Here is an 18991-nt window from a genome sequence, read left to right on the forward strand (position 1 = left end):
ACAGCCAAATCGTAGTGAAAAGAAATCTGGAAAACCTGAAGGATCACATTCCATCTTGGAAGTGTATCCAGATTTATTATGGTGTGAAAAAAAAATTAAAGCGTGGAAACAGTGTGATCCTTTGTGTAAATCAAAACACCTGTCACCTGTGAGTGGTCCTTATCTGTCCAGGGTGTGGGGCCCCACACGCCTTTCCCTTCTGGTAAAGCCTTTCTTTCCTTAGGGAACACTTGTGGTTGGGAGTAGATGGACCTCCACTCCCAGCCAGGCTGGGCATGTGACACCACACTCAGAAAAATCTGTGATGTCCAGTGATCTGTCAGGGAATGGTTTGTTCCTTCCCTCCATTGTTAAGCTGGTAACTGCTGGAAGTCAGACAGCTAGAAGGAAAAGCAAGCAAAAACACAAACAAGCTACTAGAAGAAAGCAAGATCAAGAAGTAGACAGTGTTCTGACCACATACTTCCATTCCAGGAGGCAGCTGTGTTCTATCTGTGTGTGTGTGTGTGTGTGTGTGTGTGTACACATCCATGTGTGTCAGTGGCAGCACCTATGTGTGAAAGCCTTGGTCTTTCCACTTTGTTTGGACCAGGGTTTCTGTTGTTTTCCGGCTGTGCATGCCAGACTAGCTGGCCCATGAGCTCCTTGCCTCCATCTCCATCTCAGAGATAAACTGGAATCATGAAAGCCTGCATTATGCACCAAGCTTATCCAGGGGTTCTGAACTGAAGCAAACAGGAGAGGTGACATGGCAGGTGCTCTTTCTAACCTCACAGGACAGCATTAACATAAAGAAATCTGCATCAAAACTGCTCTACCAGGAGAGGTCCGTCACTAAGCCACTGTATGCATACCCACTTAGATCCTGCCCGATAGCAAGTCAGACCCCACAAGACAGCTCTCGTTCTAATGCAGGAGCCATGGCACCAATCTCAGATCAATTCACGGAACCATTTTGGAAAGGGCTTTGGGAAGGCTTGGTCGGGAAGTCAGAATAGTAATTGGCTCAGAATTAAAATCTAGCACACTTTTCAATACAAAACCAGTAAATTGCTACACTAACGAAGAACTGCCCTCCTCTGCAAAGAGCACGTGCCAAAAGACAACTCACTTATGCCATTCTGTAGAAGTAACTGTCATTCACGAGGGCCTCATTCACCATCAAAAGGCTTCCACATAGCGAGAAAAAGAGACACAGGAGGTGGCCGCTTTGACCACATCTTTCCTGCCATTCTCTTATCCGCGGTTTAAAACACAGTGCCAGGGAGCAAGCTGGCCCAGAGTGCTGGCCAAGTGTCACATTCTACATTGCTGACTTCCACACCCTCTGCACACCGGCTACATGCAACAGGCTCCCGAAGAAAAGCATCCACTCCCCTACTGTCCCTCCTCTGGGTGAGCCAGCATGCTTCTCACACTGAAGGCAAACCTTTCTGATTTCACCTCACTTAGCCAGGAAATCAGTCTAACCCATCCTGTTAGGTTTGGGGTGGGGGATGGTTCACGCGGCCACACGGAGAAATGCTCCTGTCTCAGAGTGGTGTCTTGAGGATTATGCAAAGGAGACTATAGCAACAAAATTCTGCGGCAAACGGGCTCAGGGCTCTTCAGTAAGAGCATTTCAGGAGCAGTTTTTAATCAAGATTACAGATTTATATCTTGATTTTCTTGCTTGTCACCCTTTTTCTACTTTTCTCATCTTAGTTTAAAAAGGATGTAGCTAAAGAGAGAAAGGACACCACCACAGCCACCACCCCCTCCCACACCAGAGGTGACCTGGGTTAAGCCAGAACACTGGGGTAAGGCTGGGGGTGGGGCTGAATAAGACACACCAAGGGTGAGAGTCAGATCTCTCTGGATTTTTCCATTTGTCTACAAGGAATAAAACAAAGGTCAAATCTAGATCCCAATTTGAGGGCAGCTGTAGAATTCTAGGTTATTTTGTTGTTTGTTTTGTCCTGCTGAAGTATCAGAGTCATCTGAACTCTCCCAAACTCCGTGTGTCTTTAGAAGGCTTCTGGAAGGTTACTTCAAGGTTACTACTCACCATAGTAAGGGACCCTAGGAACCCACTATGGTTCCTTCCTAAGGCTGCGACCCTTTAACACAGTTCCTCACGATGTGCCTCAACCATAAAATTAGTTTTGTTGCTACTTCATAACGATAATCTTGCTACTGTTATGAACTGTAATATAAATATCTGATGTGTGAACCCTAAAGGGACCGTGACCCACAGATTGAGAATCACTGGGTTAGAAGCTTTTGAATGTTTTTCCTGTACATACCAGAGCTCCCTCACTTCCTATAGTCTAGTGAGGGTCCAGTGCCTGCTCTCCACAAAAAACTACAATGTTTTTTTATAACAAAATAAGACTGACCAGCTGCATGACCACATGACAGAAATAAAGACAATTTGAGTACCACCACAAAACTGCAAACACTTACCAAATATAGCTCTGAATCTTCACAAGGGTGCCGCACAAGGCGAGCAACTATTACCCTGCTAAGCTGGAGGAAACGGGGAAGGGGATAAACTATCATCCTCCTGCCCCAGAAACACGCCCCCTTCATGAGGGGACATGAACAAGAGGGGACACCTTCACTTACCCACACACAGGATGTTGAAACAGAATCCTTGAGAGGTGGATTTGTTGACCAGCTGGTCAGGAAGACTGTCGAATCCGACATGGCCCGAAAGCGATAAGTTGCGAAGCTCTTCATTCTGGAAGTGAAGAGGAGACACGTTTAGAGACCTGAACTACATCACCAGATGTGACTGCCGCGGTCCTTGTGACACAGAGAGATGTCCTGGTGTCCATGCCTTCCCTGGCTTCTTCACTAGAAACCCCAGGACCTCCCACTCCTGCAGCCTCCCCAGGGGCTGCGTTCCTTGCATTAAGCGGACACGGGTCCAGGAAACAGGAGCTCCTACAAGTGGCTAGTTCACACATGCAATGGCTGACAACACAAACATTTAATAGCTTCCGACATTCAAGAGAAACGTCCCGTTATCTTCCACACGTGCAAACATTCTTCCAGACGCACAAGGGGGCTCCGAGATGCTCACGGCGGAAGATACAGATAGAGGGCTACAATCAAAGGACGCTGTTGTAACCACCATAACACAAAGTACTTAGACTCTCAACACGCAAAACCGCTCCATCTCCTCCATGGCATAGTGGCGCTTCTTCACGCGGGCTCTGCACACACTGAACCTCCTCAGAGTGGACTGGCGGGGACTGGGGGGAGGTGTAAGAGTTGGAGACTCATCTGTCCTGGATGACAGTGTTGACCATTTCCACAACTGTGAGCACATCTCATGGGCATTAGAGACCAACCACGAAGGTTTTTCTTTCAGCAGAAACAGAACTTGCTGGCGATCAATCAATTACAGAACTTTAGGCTCTTCATGTCCGGAGGTGAACATGAAAAGCCTTCTGGGAGACAAGACTGCCGGTGTCCCAGCTATGTCACCAGCAGGCTCTGTGTTCAAAACACTGAGAGCAGGTGAAGAAACAAGCCTCACTGTTTGACTTACTGATGTGCTTATGTGTCCCCCGACCCCCCACCAACGTGTGGCCTGAGGTCTGTCTTGACTGTCTTCCTCCATCACTGTCCATGATTTTTTGAGACAGGGTCTCACACTGAGTCTTGTGTGCATCAAATAGGCTGGGCCATCTGGGCAGTGAAGTTCAGGGACCCAGCTGTCCCCGAACCCGGCACTGTAGTTTCTAGCACACATCACGCCTGGATTTTTACGCGGAGGCTGGGGTTCTGAACTCAGGTCCTCACGTTTGCTCGACAGGCACTTTACCAAATGAGCTCTTTCCCCAGCCTTACAGTTTTTCTTTTCTTTTTTTTTAGTAAAAAAGAAAAGGCTTTGCACAATCACTTAGTCAATATTTTTTAAAGATTTTTTATTCTACTTTTATATTGTGGGATTATGAGTGTGATAATAATAACCAATAAGGCTATTGGTTATTATTAATAACCCAAACAGGCTCCATTCTCAAATTTCTATGGCTATTCCATGGGCATAGAAATGTGATTCCTTAAGGCCAGGGCTGATAAACTGTAGTGGTTTTGTGAACACTAGACTGGGTACATACAGCTCTAAAATTCTGATTTTTATGAAATAAACTGAAAACTCAACCCCCTGCCTGTATATAGCAGCTGCAGGTTTGAAGTCAATGGGACAGAGAACAGATGTCATTCTATGAATAGTTTCCTTGAAACCTGCCAACAGTAAACACAAGACCAAAGAGCAAGCTCTTAGCCTTGAGGGGAACAACATGGACCACAGCACAGCAAACAGCTTCGCAGACAGGCCCAGGGGGCAACGGTCCTGGAGGATGAGCCAGCGTCCAACAGTGCTGGACTTCTGCCTGCCCCTTCCTTTCAGATACCTCAAAAGTTCAGAACATAGGTATTTTTAGGGTGTTTACCACATCCGCCGAGTCGTGGAGGAGGAGCGTGTAAAGTCAGCCCTCGATTATATTTAGAAATGTTTCCATAGCAGCTGTGTGGTGGCTGCCGGGCACTAGGCTTGGAGAAACCACCATACCAGCCTTCAATCCTGCCCAATCGTACATGTGAATGGTCACAGAGATGGAAAAAGGCAAGCAAACACGTGAGCCTACGCTCCCTCTACTGCCAATCACAATTTTAACTTCCAGGGGAAAAGCCGGGCTTGATGCTATGGATTCTGGCTTGCTGGATTTCTAGATACCCAATATCCATCCATAAACCAATCCCAGGAAGGCAACGGTTGGTAATTATAGCTCTCATCCCAGAGCCCAGAGCTCGGCATCTCATATTGTCACTGTTACCCAAAACATGAGAAACCACCCACATACCCACCGAGTATTTTTATCCCCATTGAAAACCACACACGAGATGCAGGGTCATAAAACATTCCGGTCTTGAAAGCTTTGAAATTTAAAGCACGCCCTTTGTCTTTAGAGTGTCTTGTGAGATATTTAAGATTTTAAATGTACCTTTAAATTTTATAATTTTAACCAAATTCTTCCCAGTATTAAAGAAGAGTCACTGCCCATCAGTGCCGGGTGAGCAAAAAGGAAACAGGAAGTTCTTCACCAGCTCCACAATGGGGACACAAGAGTGACTAAAAGGCCAGCTGAGAAACTCACCTGGTGACTCAGACAACTAAAAGGAAGCTCCACTCCGCCTTTCAGGACACCCACCTAAGAATTCACTCTGAGTCTAGAGACCCAAATCTCAAAGAACTACATATATTCCCACAGACCAACACTATCACACATCTGGAAATGACTCCCAAATCTCATCCACACAACCCCACTGTTTGCCTGACTTCCAGTTCTGAGCTGGGATTGGAGGGGGAGGAGGTAGTTCTCTTGGGTTTTCCTATCTATACTGTGAATTGATACAACACCGCAAACCTACCTCCCCATCCTTAACTCACCCTTCCCCAGAATTCCCTGTTTCTCTCCCTGTTAAGAAAAATCTTAAGACGGGCATCTCTGCCGACGCAAAATAATTCCAACCAGACCAGATTAGACCGAACCAAAAATGCCAACATTTAATAACTGCTGCACTCCCAGATGGATCGGGACAGCATGGCAGGGAGAGGAGCCCATGCAAACCCTGTAGACCACGTTCCCTTTTTGAGCCCAAATAGCCTGTGCAAGTGGTCCTGACCCTCCCGGGGGAGGGGTCAGCGCTTGGCAGGCTGGGAGTTGGAGTCCAGATCAAGGCAATTCCCAGGCCAAGGGCTGGAGTGCCGCTTCCAATCATCCCAGACTTCTTGGATATAGGGGTGTCAGAGGGCTGGGGTCTCATTTTCAATCAAACACCCACCACTGAGAACTCTAACTCCTCAATTCTCATCAGAGATACTTCCGCTCTCACAGCGTCCCCTGGCTTCTGTGCCTTGATTCTATCCTTCTCTAACCCTCTCTTTCTACCTTGATGCCAAAGGGGTCTCAGTACCCCCAGGTTCCCTCCAAACTCCCTGCCATCTCAAGGCTGTGCAGGTCTCCATTCTTCCTTGATCTCCTACACCTCACCAGGAAGTACCTGACACCTTGATGAGTCACTTTCTGAGCCTGGAACAAACCCAGGTACCTTCCCACTGGAGAATATTGATTCCCATTTCCTCTGACCTACAAGGGCCTCATAGCTCTAATGCTGACATGGCCATACCTTACAGGCTCCACTGAAATGTTACCGCCAAACTTACCTTTATTAGGAAATCTTGGGGAACATTTTGAGTAAACAATGCCATTTCCAATAAGAAGAAACTTCTGATATTCTATGGCCATTATACTAACACATCATAGTGGCTAATGTTCCAGAAGCGCTCTAATCAGAAACATATTGATGATGCCTCTCTCTCTCTCTCTTTCCCCCTCCTTCCCTCCCTCCCTCCCTCCCTCTCTCTCTGTCTCTCTCTCTCTCTCTCCTTTTTCGAAATAGGGTTTCTCTGTGTTGCCCTGGCTGTCCTAGAACTCACTCTGTAGAGCAGGCTGGTCTTGAACTTGCCTCTGCCTCGCAAGTCCTGGGAGTAAAGGCATGTGCACCACTGCCTGCCCTGATGCTGTTTTCTTAACAACCGCATAAAACAGCTGCTATCACCCAAATTCAATTTATAAATGAGGAAACAGAGGCAGAGGAATCAGTAATTTACCCAAGGCCGCACAGCTACTGAAGCTGAAAGACAGGAGTTTGAATCAAGAAGTCAGCACCTAGAGGCGACCGTGCACTTGGCCTTCGCTGTGTGGGCTGATCTACGATGCTGCCAGGCAGCCTTGGACACTGTGATGCCTTCAGCTACTACAGACATCCAATATGTTAAGATGACAACAACAAAAATCCTCTAAAACCCTGGTTCTTTGGCAACTGTAAAGGGTGGAAATTGAGAATTGGAATGGGCAACCTATTCCCGGGATACTTTCACTGCCCTGGCAAAGTCAACACACTTTGATTTCTGCAGCCATGGCAAATGAAGCCTGTAATAGAGGGCTTAGTTTTAACCATTTTCGAAACAAAAGTAGCAACAGGAAGCCACTAAGTAAGTGCTTAGCAGACCTTAATTGATTTAATGCCCCCCTTGCTAATCTAGCTAGTGAAGATTTGTTACTAGGTGAATTCCACAGCCCACTCCATCCTTAATGGAGCTGTGACCCAACTTGATCGTACAAAATAGCCAGTTTTTAATTTGATCATTTTGTTTTTTGTCTTTTTAGAAAATGCCTCCTTGGATATAATTATTTGTTAAGTGCTACTAGAAGGGTGTTGTTTTGCTACTCACTGACAAGCACTGTTCCCAGCTCTAAGAAGCCTTACAATGTAGACAGGTCATACTAAACACAATACTATTGAGGATAAAAACAGAGGGACACGGGAAGGGAGAAGTAACTTTCAGCTACAGAAATGTGGGGCACCATAGGAGGTCCCCTGTATACATCAGTGAGACAAGCATACAGCTTGTAGGAGCAGTTCTAAGTGAAAGCTACGCATGTCCAAGAGGTCAATAGCAGCCAGGTGTGATGTCCCATGCCTTTAATCCCAGCACTAGGAAGGCAGAGGAAGGAGGATCTCTGTGAGTTCAAGGCCAGCCTGATCTACAGAATGAGTTCCAGGATAGCCAAAGATACACAGAAAGAACCTGCCTCAAAAATAAATAAATAAATAAATAAATAAATAAATAAATAAATAAATAAATAGCAACTGGCAATGAACGTACACCCTAAGTTTATAATCTGAAAGTTTTAAGAGATGCCCCGCTGACTTCATTATTGAAACACTAGGAGACAGCTTATATAAGAATTATATAAGAATGGGCATCAAGAGCTGGACCATGGTGATACACGACTTTAATCCCAGCACTTGGGAGGAAGAGGGAAGCGAATCTCTATTCAAGCCAGCCTGGTCCACAGTGTGAACTCTAGGACAGTTACAAAGAGAAACCCCATCTCGAAAAACAACAAAGAAACAAAAAAGAATGTGTATCAACACCTAGTTGTGAGCATCTCTCTAAACTGTGTTCCATACCCTGCCCTGTGCATCCTTCCATCTGGCTGTCAACTCTGGGCTTTTTGTCATCCTGCTCTGCAGCGTGAACCTGTGGAACAGTTTAGAGACGCTTAGAACTAGGTGTTGGCATACATTCTTTTTTGACAGACCTGGGTTTGAATCCCAGCTCTTTTTCCAACTTGCTTTCTGTCTTTGTTCTCTCCCCAATAAAAACGCAGCACTTGGCAGGGCTGCATTTAATGGTCTTCAGGAAACAAGAGTTTCCTTCTCCAAGTGAGGGAGGAGGAAGAGACGGCTCCAATTCTAAAATCTGAAATGAATTAGTTCCGTGACGGCTGTTAGACATTGCAGGAGAAACTGATCAGCAAAGCTCTTGTACTAAACAATAAGTTAAAATCACCCAGAAGAGCGGAGTGAACAAAAAGAAGGCAGGAGAGGGGCTGAGGACTCCGGAGCAGAGAGGCAGCTCCGTTGCAAAGCTGGAGGAACATGGAGGATGCATTCCTGTTCGCAGAACCACTGTTAAACGGCATCAACAACAGCTCCAAGGCTAGAAACCATTCTGCATCCCCACCCTCTCCCCTGCTTCTATTTTAATCCATCCCAGACTCTGGAAATTAACAAGCTTGATGCACCCAGATGGACTCTATTCTCCACATTCCAAGTGACAGACCCTTATTTTACTTTAAAGCCAAACAGTTGAGCATCAGATGTGGTTAGCAGAGTAGCCCATACCCTCTGATCCTTATCAGTGGGCGGAAGCAAGAGAGTGCGTTGCCAAGGTGACGTTTTGTTACAATTAAAACAGAATGAGATTATGAAAGCAAGATAATTTTTACCTTTAAGGTCAAGAAAGATTTCCTCCTCTTACATATAAATTTTATTTGTGATATAATTTATGTCTGCAGAGAGCACGCTGGAGATTTTTGTGTACAGGAAAATCTTGCCATAGCCCCAATTTGTGCACAGTAAATCCTAGTGATCCAGCTGTAAAGTTACATGATTTAATTTAGCCAAAAGACCCTCTAAGTAGAGTCTCCGGTCCTATCTCCAATTCTAAGGGTTTCTTTGTCGGGAAATAAGAGATGCCTAAGTCCACAACTGTCACTTGAGGAAAGGCAACACGGAAGAAACTCCAGTGAGCACCGTTCTGATTTCTAGATCAAGACAGCTTCTTTACAAGAAGAGTCTATCAGTCACCCTGGGATACTACAACCAATGGAGACGGTGTGTGTGTGTGTGTGTGTGTGTGTGTGTGTGTGTGTACACATGTGCACATGCATGCATTTCTCCACCCAAACTTCTCATTTCTGCTTGTTTTCCTGCAGTTAGTATCAATTAGTCAAAAGTTGTAAGGTTAAGATCCCGGGCACAGCGGAAGGAGAGGAAAGATGAATAAGGAGGGGGAGGGAGAAGGAAGAGGAAGGAAAAGATGAAGGAGGCAGGAAGGAGGGGGAGAGGAAGGGAAGAAAAGGTCCCACCCCCATCTTCTCAATTGTCCTTCCTACTGTTTCCTGTGTCTGCAGTCTTTCGCAGAAGTTTAGCTCATGTGTGAGTTGGTTATCTGCTGTCAGGGACCAGAGTGAATCTTTACTGACATGTTCATTCATCTGGCACTATACACACTGATTAGTAATTTGTGCTAGACACCATGCTAAACACTAAGTGAAAATGCAGAGCGCCCCCACCCTGTGAATGTGTCGGCCTAGGAGCAGGTGGGTGCTAGTCAAACAGCCACAAAGGTACTGTAGGCTTACTGAGTCCCAGCGTGTGCATAAGCCGTTGCTAAGTGCCCAGGATCTGCTGGTGAGGAAACAGCCCCTGTAACTGTGGAGCCTTACTGCAGTGGAGGGAAACCCTGTGTTACTCAAAAAGTTGAAAATAAGGGATGCTTTGCAACTTTGTAACTCACGTAATTACTCAGACTTCAGGTAAATTCGCCAGCCTACCTACCATATGTAGAAACATGTACAAATTCCCAAGTACTTCTGAATACTAATGAAGCAGTTTACTGCCACAGAGTCAAGCGCCAGCTATATTCTTTAGGCTGTCTAGTCAGTGAACACCAGGAGTCTCTCTGGGCAGAGGTATGATGGATGAGAGGAGGCAGAAGAGGTCATATGTACAACTTCAAGCAGAGCACAGACGTACCCATAGGACAGCATGAATGGAAAGCACAAGTAAGTAGGGCATTTTCCTAATAAACATAGACAGTATGTTCCTTTGCTGCCTTTCCTCCCCCATGAAAGGGGAGAGGAGAGGAAACCTTTTCATTTTAGGACGTTTCTATTTGATGGTTCTGTTGCCGGAGGACAGATGCCACCCAGCTGAAGAGAAAATGCAGATTCTCTTGCAAAATGTGACTCAGCCACCTCCCAGCACCTGAAGAAATCTTGACCTCACAAACTGCCTGAGAACTCAGTTTCCCCCAAGTACTCTAACCCAGCATTTCTGTAAGCACATGCCCTTATCAACTAAACCCAGAGAGAACCGAGTCGGTCGCAGATTCTCTTTCTAAGAGAGACTGGCGTGTGGATGAGACCTGAGCTTGGTTCCCAAGCAAAAGGGAAAGCAGGGGAATGTGAATTACTGACCCAAACCACAACTATGAGCCCACACGGAATCCTTTCAATCCGAGGCATTGCTGGGCTGACTTTCAAAAATACAAACGTCTCAAGCTTCTCATTACCACTGAGGGTCACATTCCTGAAGGATGATTTGGATAACGCTTCCAAGTCTGCTTGTCATCTATACCATGAAATCCAAAGGCTGGAGCCAAGAAAATTCCCAGGGAAACTGTTCCACACACACAGCAGGATGAGCTAGAGAAGGGAGGGAGGGAGGATGGGGTGGTGGTGGGGGCCCAGGGTAGGAAGAAAACAGTGTAGGTTTCTCTTCTAGCTATGGCTGGAACTGAGAAAAAGAATGTCAGGGGCCTGCTCCCAGGTCAGAGTCAGGTGGCTGAGGGTAGATGCCAGCCCCGGGGGCACACTAGGAAACTCCGAGTGACAGCCCCAATTCTGAGTACTCTATCTTTTGGTTGTGAGCCCTGAGCAGCTGAGCCAGCACGCCAGTCCCTAAGGGTTACTTCTAAGTAACTTTCCCTTTTAAAAGATTTTCAGGAAAGGGATGAATTATGTTTCTCCAGATCTTGGGAGTGGGGTGGGGGGTGCATCTTGTGGAGAAAAACAGAGTCCACTTTGGCCCCTTTCAGACTTTCCTCTACACTCTGACATGCTCAGTGGGGGGGGGGGGGGGTGGGAGCTTCTTAAGTCCTACCCACCAAGCTGGCTTCCCCACCTGTGGCCAAAGGTAATACTTCAAACACCACCACTGCGGCGTATCTTTTTGTTTTATTTTTTTGACAACCTCTTCCCGCCGTGCTCTCTCACTGGTATCTCTGCGGCCAACCTACCCGCTAGTGCCTACATCTACACCTGGAGAGCCAGGCATTCACAGGCGCTGCCATTTCCTAACCTTCTCCACCTGTGTGGTCGTTCTCATCCCTCAGGTGAAGACTTGGGCACAGCTGGCTTCTTCTACAGCACAGGGCCAGGGAAACAGAGGCAGAGCATTGGGAGAATCAATGCCCTTCACCACACACAGACTGGGGAAGAGCTCAGATGGGTTGCTGGTAAAGCCTTCTACAAGGGGCCTGAAAACACCACACTAGGCTCCACTCTGTCTTCTTTACACCCAACCTTCACCTAAATGAATTCCTAAATGGATCTTTCCTGAGACCGGGCTGTTTTGTCTAGGGCTAGCATTTCAGCTGCATTCCTTCCAAAATTAGATTTTTCAGATACCAGTTAGAAAGGACACTGCAGGAAGGCAGACCTCAGCCAGGAGCACCCAAGGGTACTGCGCCCCAACAGCGCCTTCCAACCCTAGATGGGGGGCGGGGGTGATTAATAAAATAGCCTACAGGCAAATAACTACCCAGTGTGATGACCCCAAAAAATACAAGTGGGGGCAAAACTTTCCTTACAAACATAATGTTGTTCAAAATGTCTGTTTAAACTCAGAGGTCCGATCTAACTGGAAGTCAAGAATTAACATCAACAAAAAGCCATTTCTTGCATTTCCAGAGATTACAGCCTTCCTACTGGAGTCTGGGCCACTAACATCTGCAAGAGCCTCACAAATCCGCAAAGTGCTGACCGGAGCAAAGTCCCATGTTTGGGAATGACAGGGTCCGTGTGTGCATTCCAGGAATGCTTACACGTTTTATAACACTGCCGGAGGGAGAAGGGTGGGAGGGAAGCGGCACGACAAACAGGCACAAAGTATGTACACGGGCCCAGTGGCACAGGGGCAGACGCTGCAGCTGTCACCTCTGCATCGCCTCCCCATTACAGCCACCTGGAACACTGGTGCACCCAACACGGAGCACCCACCATTCGGAGCCCTTGGGGTTTCCACTTACCAGGCCTCTAACCACACAGCTGCTACACGATCCCTCACTGGGATCATGCTGGTCCTTCCCGCCGCCTTATGATAGACTATGCCTTTTAGACATGTTTTCCAAAAAGCTGGGGTAAATTCGCCACCAGGAGAACTAGGAAGCCGGAGTCAGCTGGAAGTCTCTCCCCCCTCAATTTTTATGCACAATTCTATTCCTCACGCTCATAAATCCACTCCCTGGCATTTCCTGTTTCACCAACACTGTGGCTTGGTTCATATATTCTGTTTGCCGAACGCATTTATCAGCAAACACTAAAGCATGAGTAGGATACTTCCTTCCCTAAGCCACCATTTCTACCACCGGACATAAGTTAGCACTTCCTTTTTCAAAGACACCATTTATTTCTGTCCCTTTCTTAAAAGCGGCGTGGGCGGCGGCGGAGGGGGGGGGGTGGGGGATTACAGTAATGAACACGGACTGGCAATCTCTCAGAGACAAGCGAGGCCAACTCTGAAACAGTCAGGGGCAAAAGTACCAGGGTTGGTCTTCAGCCACAACCTGGCCACTCTTTCCTCCCCAAGTCAGTTACGACCCCGTCTTCTCCAACACACTGTAAGACCTGAAAATCGAAGAACTGTACCCAAAGTATCTCAAGGTATAATAAATATGCTCATAAACACGCAAGTGAACACCTGACCTTATTCTACAAACAGCACTCAATGATCGCGGCCCAAATTCACCAACCTTTGTAAGGGCGTCATGATGGCTTAGCCTCAGGTCTAATGAACAGCTGCCAGGAAGGAACAGAGATTGTTCACATAAATTTGGGGTGCGTATTCATTTCTATTGCTTGGAATACACCCGCTTCTAGCTCTCTTAGTTTCACAGGTCATGAGTTGGGGATCACAGGGCTGGGGTCTTTGCTCAGGAGACCACAAGGCTGGCACCACAGGCTGACTGAGCTGGGCTGAGCTTTCACCCACAGTCTCCAGGGCAAGGTCTATAAACAAGTGCATTTAGGTGATTGACAGATTCAAGTCCCTGAAGCCAGAAGACTATAAAGATGCCTCTCCTTGTTGGAGGGTGAGGTTAGCGCTAAAGGTCACCACAGTTTCCAGCGGCTACTCCCTCCCCTCCCCCACTTCAAAGCCAGCAATACAAAGTCTCCAGGAGTACCTCTCTCACTTGCGGTCACCTTCATCAGGAAGAGTTCAGTCCCTTATAAAGGACAGCCTGGCCACATCGGGTCTATCCAGGATAATCTCCACTTTTAACTCACCCCAGTGCCAAGTCCCTGGAGACTACCGAGTATGTGTTTCCTGGGCAACTGGGGTCTTGAACCATCTCAGGGTTCTGTCAATCTGAGAATGCATCAGGATGGGACATAATCAAGAATATTAGTTTCTCAATTCAGAAAGGAGCACAACCAAGTTTCTACAGAGGGGACGGAAATTAGTAATGGCAGAGCAAACTAGACTGCCCCAGGTCAGTGTGGCGTCTGCCTCTCATTTACACTGTGACAATCCTACATGGCCAAGGACTGCCTGGTTGGAGCCTCTCTGCTTGTGAAAGAATCTAGTAGAAAAGAACGTTGCAAATATAGAGGTGCTGGCTTTGTGACAGGGATCCTAGGGACTGAATGATTACTCAGAAGATAAATCAGTGCGATAAGAGAGAGAATGACTTCCAAAGGTTTTTATGATGAATTATAGTGCAAAGGTTATAGGGTCAGGTGATGGCCGTTCACATAGCCAAGTCAGTCAGCAGTGATCAGAGGCACAGGAAACAGAAACAGAACGGAGTGGTTGCAGAAATGACCAGAGATTCAAGGAGAGAAAAATGCTGATGCTGATCATGAAGGCACCAAGAAAAGAAGTCCAAAGGCAAAGGAAGAAGGAACTGGAAAAGGAGAAACACCTGGAGCTGAGGCCCAGGAACTCGCGAGAGGCTTCACGGTTTAGTTTGCTAAAAGCTTCTTGGAATAAAGCATCATAAAGACAGATCCAAGCAGTGGACCTTCATACACAGCAGACCTGCCACTGCATGCTTCAGCGCTGTGTGGAAAGATCCAGAAACATCCAATGAGCAGGCGTGTTGGGAAGAGTCCTCTGTTTTCTCCCACCCAGTGTGCCATGAACCTATCTTCCCATCCTCTAGCAGAACAAGGACTCTTGAGTAGAGAATTGTCTTCTAGCCAAAGCTCTAGCCCACATTACCAGACTGGGCAACCATCCAAATAGTTTGCTATTTGATGCAAACTTTCCCCAGGGGGTGGGAGGGAGGCCACAGCTTGTACAGGAGAACTTGACAGAGCAATAGCATCTACTCATTACAGCTATAACCCCTGTCCTTCTAGATGTGCCCCGGGATTTCATTTCTTTCTTGGTCTTCTTTTCAAATAAAGGACCATCCGAATCCACACTGCCAGTAGCATAAGGGGCAACTTTCTACTTTGCAAGGTTAACAGCACATCTCAGAAGTGTCCGTCTAGCTGGAAAAGCAAGCTGGCTGAAGGGTTTTCTCACATATATGTCAGTGTGCTCAGGGAGGCAGACCCAAGAATGCACAGCATTTTCGAAGTGTGTGCTCTTGCCGGGTGGTTTTAAATGCTGACTTTCTTGTCGTGATCAACTACTGAAAAACAAGCCTCGTTTTCCCAGGCTGCCGGCTTGGACTGCAAGAATGTTCCCACAGTGCCCTCCGCCCTCCATTGTCACCGGACCTCACAGAGGCATTTTTATTACTTTTTCATTATGATCAGGCTGATGATCCAGCAGAATACTGGGACAACTTCTCTTTGGACAGTAACTCTAAAAAACCCCAGCAGCTCTCAAAACCAGTTGCTGAAATACGTGACACCACAGGCCCTTACTCCGAGCAGGTTAACACACGGGCACTAAGGGCAGGGCAGGCAACCCAGACGCTCACAGTTCACCTGCAACACTCAGATTAATTAATTAAAAGTCGGGGGATCTATGACAGGGACTATTTCTGACCGCCTCTAATAAACATGATTACAGGGAAGGACCACACTGAAATCAAAACCCAAAAGATGATACAGCTCAGCAGGAGACCCTTGCCGTGCTTCTTAGATTCTGAGGAGAGAGAAACCTGTGAGAAAGTTAACTGACCCAGGGTGAACAAAAGACCAGAATTAGCATAAGGCTTAGGCACTGGTCCAAGTAGCTGCCATAAAACACTCCCACTGCCAAGTGGTTATCAGAACAACTATTATCCCAGTGGTGGAAGTGAAAGGCAGGCGGGCAGTAATCGACAGTCAACACTGGCAAAACCAAGAACTACCTTGGCCATGTGAATTGGAGAAAAATCCAAGTCTCAAATCCCTGTCTATACGGACAGGACCAACCTGCCTATCTTCCTGTAATCACAGCTCCAGCTAAAAAAAAAAAAAAAACCCTTTGCCACAACTGTGCCTAATGTCTGTGGTGACCTGGAGCAGGGTTAGCACAATATGGCAGCTGAAGCCACAAGGTAGGGAAATGAGGCTTGGCAGCTCCTCCCAGGATGGATCCTTCACCGTCCAAATCCCTCCCACTCGAACCACATACTAATTCATGAGACATTGCGACAGACCAATTCACGGACACCTGGAGATCACCGGAAAACCAGATGTACTCAGATAAAGAACCTGATGAAGCCTCAGTCACCATGGAGGGTAGAAACATAGTAACAGAGTAACAAAGGTGTCTTACATTTTATCTACTGCTCCAGCCCCAGGGTGGGAAATCAGTTCAGAGCTGAAAGAGGCTGTTGTGGATACCACAACACTCACAAAAGAACAAACGAATCCCCCCGCCCGCCATACACCACACACACACACACACACACATAAATACTTTTTAAAAAGGATTTTGTTTCCACTATTATGAGTGCTTGCCTGTATATATGTATGTGCATCGTGTGTGTGCCTGGTTTCCAAAGAGGCCAGAAAGGGTGTTGGATCCCCTGGAAGTGGATGATGATTGTGAGCTGCCATGTGGGTAGTAAGTGAACCCCAGTTTTTTTGCACGAGGAGCTAGTGCTCTTAACAGCTGAGCCACCTTTGTGGTTGGACTCTCCTTTGGATTGCCAGCTCACAAATAATGACATGAAGACTTATTATTAATTATGAAAGCTTGGCCTCAGCTTAGGCTTTATCTCAACTAGCTCTTATGCTTTAACCTGTTTCTATTAATCTGTGTCCTGCTACATGGCTTGGTTACCTCTCCTCTGTACCATATGCCTGCCTTCTTCAGTCTCTCGGGCTGTGCCTAGATTCATCTTGAGTTCCTCTTTCTCCCCAGAAGTCCCACCTACTTTCTCCTGTCTAGCTATTGGCCAGTCAGCTCTTTATTAAACCAATCACAGTGATGCAGTGTAAACAATATTCCACAACAATGTTTCCGGCCCCCAGTTCTACCATGTTTTTTTTAAACCACCCAAAGAAGCAAAAATGGGTCTAACATTTCCCTTAACCAACCAACAGACATCCGCAGACCACTACCTACTGAGGTCGGCAATGAGCCTACACTAGCAAACCAGACAGGATCCCTGAGGCTGCTGCACCACCTACCCTCTGAGGTACCAGTATAGCCCCTCCCACCACCACCAAGGGACAGCTATAGCAAGCACCAGACCCAGCACCTAAGACTACGCTCCCACTCTCTATTCAGTGAGGCACATGGTTTTGGTCCCTTTTCACAGACGAGGAAACCAGAACTCAATGAAATGGCAGAGCCAGAGCTTAAACCAGTGCTACCAGAGTCCAAATCTGTCTCCACTCATGCCTTACACCACACAATCAAACCTTCTCAAAGGAGGCCCATGCACTGCCCACCTGTCAGCTCCTGTGCATCCTTGCGCCTGTAGGCAAAATGCTGCATTCTCCAGGAAGCGTCTCCGCCTTCCTTTTTATTTGACAAATGCCCACCATATCTGGGCTACCCATCACATCTTACAACTAGCAGTACGCAGTTTTCATGCTTGTCAGGGCCCCAGAAGAGTGTTTCTTGAGAGCAGGAATTCATGGTTTCTTATCCACCTTACTTTGAACTTCCCATACCATAATACATAGCATCTGGAACAAGGGCTGTATGTTTACAGACAGTGGCTACAGAGACGAAACTGTCAGAAAGTCTATCTGCCCTGCTTTGCCCACCCAAACCCAAATGTGACTGAGCAGCTATGAAGAAGACCCACAGCACCTGGAATGGGCTGGGACACCTCAGGCACATTTGATGGAGGTCAAGTTTAAGGGAGACTTTGGAAAGAAAAAACTGAGCCGTGAATGCTCTAAACACTGCTGCAGTATGGACTCTTCCAAAGCTCCGCCCCCAACCGCTGTAAGGATTCGGTCAGAAGCAGGCTGCAGCCAAGTCCTTGTCACCAAGGCATGAATAGTCCTAGAGAGTCTATAAAGCTATTTCTTGGTAGCCTTATATAAACAAGTGTGATGTGGCTATATGCTGACCAGAGCTGAGTACCCACAGCCCCACTAGAGGTATCACACTATCTTCTGAGTGGAGACCTCAGGCTGCCATGGGGGAGCTTATGTGGAGAGAGCAATGGAAGCTAAGGGGCAGAGGCACAGCAGGCAGGAGGGAGAAGAATCTGAAAAGAGTCCACAGCTACTACTGGAATGGATTCCTGACTGTTCTCACACAGAAGAGCAGAAAGTCAGGGCCAGGATCACACGGCATACATAGAATTCCAGGCCTCCCCGAGTTGAGGTGAGAGGAATGTGAGTTCAAGGCCAGGCTGGGCTACAAGTGGCCCCCATCTCCAAAAACAAACAAAACCAAAAAAAAGGAGTAAAACTTCTAATCTAAAGATCACAGATCAAGGTTAAGCAGCCTACAGCAACCACTCTTCCTCTTGCTGTGTAAGATCTCCAAGGCTCCTCTGGAAGCAGAGGCATGAAGGGCAGAAGGCGGGGAGGCAGCGAGCAGTACAACTGATTCAAACCACATGCCAAAGCATGGAAATTCCTATCACCTCCTCCTTGGCTTCCGACAGACCCCCTCACTGAGGAACAAGCACACTGATGCAGCCAACCCTCTGGGCAGTTAAGAGAGAACAACTATTCTCCATACTCCTACCTCCCACATGGAAGAAGTTATCCACCCCATCAAGTTAGTACTAAAAAAAGAAAAGATGAACCTTTGGGGAAAAGAAGCCATCTTCAGATCCATTCCCACATCCTGTTAGAGGAACAGTGAAGGAGGCTTACTGTTGAGAATTTAAAATTAGACATGTGCGCATACTTACACACACGCACACATGTGCACATTTGCTGATGGATTATATGATTCTGAGCTTATGTAAAAAAATTTAAAAAAAAAAAAACGAACCCATAGGGCTGGCAAGATGGCTCCATGGACAACGGCACTTGTCACAAAACACAAAAGCCTACTGACTTGAGTTCAATCCCCAGAGCCCATGTAAAGATGGAGGGAAAGAACCAACTCCAAAGTTATCCTTGACTTGCACATGGGTTCTCCCATTGAGTACATACATGTACACAATAATAAATTCAAAATTTCAAAAACCTTTAGTTATTAGTAAGATTTT

The 18991-nt window shown here is 46.8% G+C and overlaps 1 protein-coding gene across 3 annotated transcripts in view; it reads right to left on the reverse strand.

The window, feature by feature from the left end:
• Septin11 (septin 11) overlaps positions 1 to 18991 on the reverse strand; it is an 86935-nt gene that overhangs the window by 36897 nt on the left and 31047 nt on the right. For all 3 annotated transcript variants that reach the window (XM_038348760.1, XM_038348751.1, XM_038348742.2), the window contains exon 2: positions 2608 to 2722. In XM_038348760.1, coding sequence (XP_038204688.1) covers positions 2608 to 2722 — 115 coding nt within the window. The remainder of the gene's footprint in view (positions 1 to 2607; positions 2723 to 18991) is intronic.

The sequence above is a fragment of the Arvicola amphibius genome, chromosome 1, assembly GCF_903992535.2.
Source record: "Arvicola amphibius chromosome 1, mArvAmp1.2, whole genome shotgun sequence".
Taxonomy (NCBI): domain Eukaryota; kingdom Metazoa; phylum Chordata; class Mammalia; order Rodentia; family Cricetidae; genus Arvicola; species Arvicola amphibius.